The sequence below is a fragment of the Nestor notabilis genome, unplaced genomic scaffold (genome assembly GCF_000696875.1).
Source record: "Nestor notabilis isolate BGI_N333 unplaced genomic scaffold, ASM69687v1 scaffold28801, whole genome shotgun sequence".
Taxonomy (NCBI): domain Eukaryota; kingdom Metazoa; phylum Chordata; class Aves; order Psittaciformes; family Psittacidae; genus Nestor; species Nestor notabilis.
The window spans coordinates 1-4856 of record NW_009916474.1 but is presented as its reverse complement, the minus strand read 5'-3'; the positions used below and the strand labels follow the sequence as shown (position 1 = coordinate 4856).

Below are 4856 nucleotides of genomic sequence, written 5' to 3'. Positions count from 1 at the left end.
CAGGCGGGAGTGGCCACCGGTAATAGGGGTGCTGTTCTCTGTCCCGCAGTTTGTGGAGTTCATCGGTTCGCTCCTCGCCATCTGTTGCATGATTTTCCTGGGCTTTGCAGATGACGTTCTGAACCTGCGCTGGCGCCACAAGCTCCTTCTTCCTACCATGGCTTCCCTCCCTCTGCTCATGGTTTACTTCACCAACTTTGGGAACACGACCATTGTGGTGCCTAAGCCCTTCCGTGTGCTGCTGGGCATGCACTTGGACCTGGGTAAGTTGTTATGAATCACCAGGAGCCATCACGCAAGCGACGAGCGATCCACGGAAGGGGTGACCCGAGGCATTCTGTGCTGCAGAAGGAATGCACGAAGGATTTGCTTAAGTAAGGAGTGAGAGGGCACAAACAAATATTTGTGGCGCTCACAACTGTACTGGCAATGGGAGGGTACCCACTAAATATTAGGGTGGAAACTACATCCAGAAACCCAGCACACACTCAGCCATGCACAGGTAGGCACCAGTCCTTCTTCCAGGGGTCTGGCAATACAGCACCAGGTGCATACGGCAGTCAGCTGCCAATGCCAGGATGACCAAAAACCAGAAGCGGTGCTATGGTCTGCCACTGCATCTCATCTGTTCTCTGCGGCCCTCATGTCATACGTACATGTACACATGACGGCCGAGTCACAGGGTAGGGAGCGATTTGTCTGTAAGCTGCCGCTATAAAACTCACTGAGAGCACCAGATAATGGGTTATTGTGCAAAGCAGGAAGTGAGATCTTCAGTGAATTGGACTGGGTCTGCTTTGCCTATGAATACCAAAGCACTCTGCTTGCTCTGACCCGCAGGTATCCTCTACTACGTGTACATGGGCATGCTAGCAGTGTTTTGCACCAACGCCATCAACATTCTTGCTGGAATTAACGGACTCGAAGCGGGGCAGTCACTGGTGATAGCTGCTTCCATTATTGTGTTCAACATCATAGAGTTAAATGGTAAGGTAGATAGTGTACGTGTTTTGGGTGCAAAAAGCAAAGGGAGATAGAATCCTAGATTTCGCTACCTGGTACTAGTGAAAAACAACCAGTCCTGTCTTATCACAAACACATTCTTTTCTTTTCCTATAGGGGATTACCGAGACGATCACATTTTTTCTCTCTACTTCATGATTCCCTTTTTTTTTACCACGCTGGGGCTGTTTTACCACAACTGGTAAGAGGATGGACATTCAGCATTCCTTTGAAGCCTCCTTTCCCTCTACATTCTCCCTTTTCAAACAAACCAACCCACTTACCGGTGCGAAGGTGGGATGCTGAGCATAGATGGGTTCCTTGCCAGGACCAACAGTGCAAAGCATCGATGCAGTGGTAGCTTTTCTTTCTGTTAGCACAGTTCCAGTCACAGTGGCTCACCAAAATGTACGTGAGGATATGCTCCCCCTTCTGTCTCGTTAGCCATTCTTTCATACCATATTCTCTGCAGATCAGGTTGTGGGTCCCAGCTCTGTGGTCCTTGGCATAGATAGCTGCAGTGGTTGTTTTTTCCCGTGTAGATCTGCTGCAGTTCCCTCTCTAGCCAGCCACGTGGGAATATATTCGGTGGTTATAAAGTCATTTTCATAGCAACAGCGATGATGACGCACCTTTGCTTTTCTGCTCTGTGGATTGCAGGTACCCGTCTCAAGTATTTGTTGGGGACACCTTCTGCTACTTTGCTGGCATGACCTTTGCTGTGGTGGGGATCTTGGGGCACTTCAGCAAAACAATGCTGCTTTTTTTCATCCCACAAGTGCTCAACTTCCTCTACTCTTTGCCACAACTTTTCCATGTCATTCCTTGTCCCCGTCACCGGCTGCCAAGGTAACGTACCCGAGCGACCTGCAAGAGTACCACAGATTGTACCTTTTATTGCAAGCACCAGCTGAGAAAGGGGGTGGTAGGTGCTCTTTGAAAAAGCCATCAAAGTCAGGTTTATAGCTAAAAGCCAGCCAGCTCCCTCTGCTAGCCTCGGTCAAGTCACACCCTGTCCACACTAAAATTGTAATGTTTCTTTTAGGCTCAATCGTAGCACAGGGAAGTTGGAGATGAGCTACTCCAAATTCAAAACTAAGAGCCTCTCTGCCTTGGGAACAAACATTCTGAAGGTAACGTCCAGAAAACTTTCAAAATTCAGGCACATTTTGAGGCAGCGATCAAAAGTGAGAGGAACGGGATGGGAGGGAACGCAGAACTTCTGGGTTTGCTAGTTATGTCCTGGCTCAAATCCAGAAGAAAATACTCTGCTCAGTCCATCACCATCCCTCATGGTCACTTGGTTATGTTAATAATCTTTTAGAATCACCACACCTAGCAGTGTCCCAGAACCATCATCAGCCTGTCATCTGTCTTTTTAGTGAGAGCGCAAGCTCTTTGGGGATGGTATAGGAAAAGGGATCTCGAGCAAAACTGGCCAGCGAGCACCAAACGTACCTGCTGAAATAACATGCAGTATTTCTTTCCCCAGGCTGTCAAGATCTTGCATATAGTAGATGTGAGGAGTGGAACAGATGAAGATGGCGAATACACTGAGTGCAATAATATGACCCTTATTAACTTTGTTATAAAGCTGATTGGACCCACGCATGAGCAAAATCTCACTCTCCTGTTGCTGCTCATTCAGGTCAGACCAATGTTTCCTCCAGTAAAAAGATGTACTCTGCAACAGAAACAGGTCCAAATCGGTCTCAAGAGTTTCAAGGGGACAGGGGGAAGTAAAGGATTATGCTTTTCACACAAGATGCAGTTGAGTTGTGGAAGTTGAGGAGAATCATGAGGTTTACGCAGCTCAAGGAGGAAACAAATTCCTCACCTTGCCCCTACCTGTCACCCCCACACACGTTCATTCAGCACTAATAAACACAAGTCACGAGGTTAGCTTCAGAAGGTTCCCAAGGCATGAATCATTGGTGCTACAAAAACATTAGGACAGCAGAGTGCTTTGTCACTGTGACCAGACACAGCCTTTTCCCACGTTCCTGTTTTTCAGCCAGACCAGACCAAATAACGCAGTGCCGGAGTTATCTCCGGCTAGTGGACTTGGTAAGCATGGCACGCAGCTCAGTGGTACCGAAATCTGAGTGGGCTGTGAGACGGTATGGAAGCACTTTAGAGCATGAGGATAACTTGCCTCACAGATGCTGCCGCTACTTCTGGTCAGCACATGAACTCTCATGTGTCACGCAGAAGAAACGCTACCTGGGGAAAGGGCTGTGTTGCGTAGGTGCCCACAATAAAACTCCATTTTTCATCCTCAGGTCAGAGCTGCTTCTTAGGAAAGAGACAGCCAAATTCCCATTCGGGAGGGAGGACTTCCAGCAAACAAACCTGGAGACCAAGCAGGGCTTAGGCAGACTATGTCAGAGATGAGAGAGGACAGAAAGTACCTACCACTTGATCTGGAGCCCAGCCGCGGCAGAGAAGTCTTAGCAGCACCTTCTTGTAAGGATGCTGAATTGCAGCTTTGACATGAGGCATTTTCCATCACAAACCGTAGAGTTAACATTATAACATACGCTCCTTAAGGAGGAAGGAGTTGTTCCCAACCGTCCCTCTTGTCCACTTGTTCTCACGATGTTAATGTGTGCAGGGATGTGCAGAAATACCCTGCAGATGGTTACAGTTCGCAGAGAAAGAGCTGAGGACTCTGGCTGCACTTCCACCCTTTGCTGGTTCTATACCTAAAAAACTTAGCCTAAATGTTGTTACTTAGTGAAAGGAGGCACAAAGCATACCAAATCCATCGGGAAAGGAGGAATCTGCCAGCTTGTACATTATTTAATGCTGCGATGTTTCTGTTCTCTGCCTGATTTTTACCTAGGTCCTGGGCAGCACGATTGCATTCTCAATCCGGTACCAACTCGTGCGCTTGTTTTATGATGTCTGACTGGACTGCCTGGAACAGGGGAAAGACCTGTACCTGCCAGTCAGTTTTCTCCAATTGCTGACCAAACGATGCAACTCATCTTACTCTGGCTGTCCAAGGACCTCAGGACACTTACCACCGTGCAACTACTCTCCAGGGGCTGCTCTTGGACTGTAATCACCTTTCCTTTTTTTATTGTGCCCAGAAGGCTTTTGTCAGATTCTGCTGACAGAAAAGATTCCCTGCTACTTGGACATCGTTGTTGCTGGGAATGCCTGTAGGGGAGAAGTAAATGGCCCAAACGTGGGAAAGATGAAATCTCTATACATCTAACAAGCACGTTAGGGTTCCTCTAGAGAGAAAATGAAAGCTTCACTTTCTGTGAGACTCTGTACAGGAGAACAAGTAAGCCAGAATCCTCTCCTGGCTTCACCAATCCTGTCTTTGGTCTGTGGACAGAGCGAGATGTTATAATCTATACCTGAAGCTCAGAGCGCTCCAGGAATAAAACAACTCATGGTACCCTTTCCCCTTCAGTGCTTTGCATCGGGGACACTGACACATAGCAAAACCAATTACACAAGGCATCGCTGTGGCTTTAAACCCTGCTAGGGGGCTGGTTCCAGTGGACCCCCTCCTCTTTCCCGGCTACCGGGGATGTTCCCCCGAAGGGCTTTTATTTCTAAACGTCTTTATCGTCTGCCTTTGGCAGAGGACATCGGGAAACGCTCCCAACACTGACCCAAGGCCCAACACGCTGTGACTGTCTTTTCCCCCAGCGCAAGGCGTTTCTCACGCCGCAGCGTGCGGCAGCGCGGTTCGCCGCGGCTCTGCTCCGTGCCCGGCAGGAAAGCGTAAAGCAACCCCCGGGGCACCGCGTTACCGACCTGGGGAAGGGAGAGGGCCCGAGCGCGCCCCAACCGCCTCAGCGCCGTATGAATTTGGCGCCTTCCCGTCTGATTGG

General features: G+C 48.9%; 1 protein-coding gene across 1 annotated transcript; it reads left to right on the top strand.

The window, feature by feature from the left end:
• Positions 1-52: 52 nt before the first annotated feature.
• DPAGT1 (dolichyl-phosphate (UDP-N-acetylglucosamine) N-acetylglucosaminephosphotransferase 1 (GlcNAc-1-P transferase)) lies at positions 53-3913 on the top strand. The gene is made up of 7 exons (XM_010024606.1): positions 53-263; positions 841-987; positions 1120-1204; positions 1663-1851; positions 2048-2135; positions 2495-2650; positions 3848-3913. Exons 1-7 carry the CDS (start codon positions 89-91, stop codon positions 3911-3913), a joined length of 906 nt encoding a protein of 301 aa, XP_010022908.1. The 5' UTR covers positions 53-88.
• The last annotated feature ends 943 nt before the right edge of the window (positions 3914-4856 follow it).

Excerpts from the sequence above, each read along its gene's own strand:
- DPAGT1 (XM_010024606.1), top strand. The coding sequence starts at position 89 with ATGATTTTCCTGGGCTTTGCAGATGACGTTCTGAACCTGCGCTGGCGC. Across the intron at positions 1,852-2,047 it reads CCCCGTCACCGGCTGCCAAG|GCTCAATCGTAGCACAGGGA; the intron begins GTAACGTACCCG and ends TGTTTCTTTTAG. Across the intron at positions 2,651-3,847 it reads TCCTGTTGCTGCTCATTCAG|GTCCTGGGCAGCACGATTGC; the intron begins GTCAGACCAATG and ends ATTTTTACCTAG.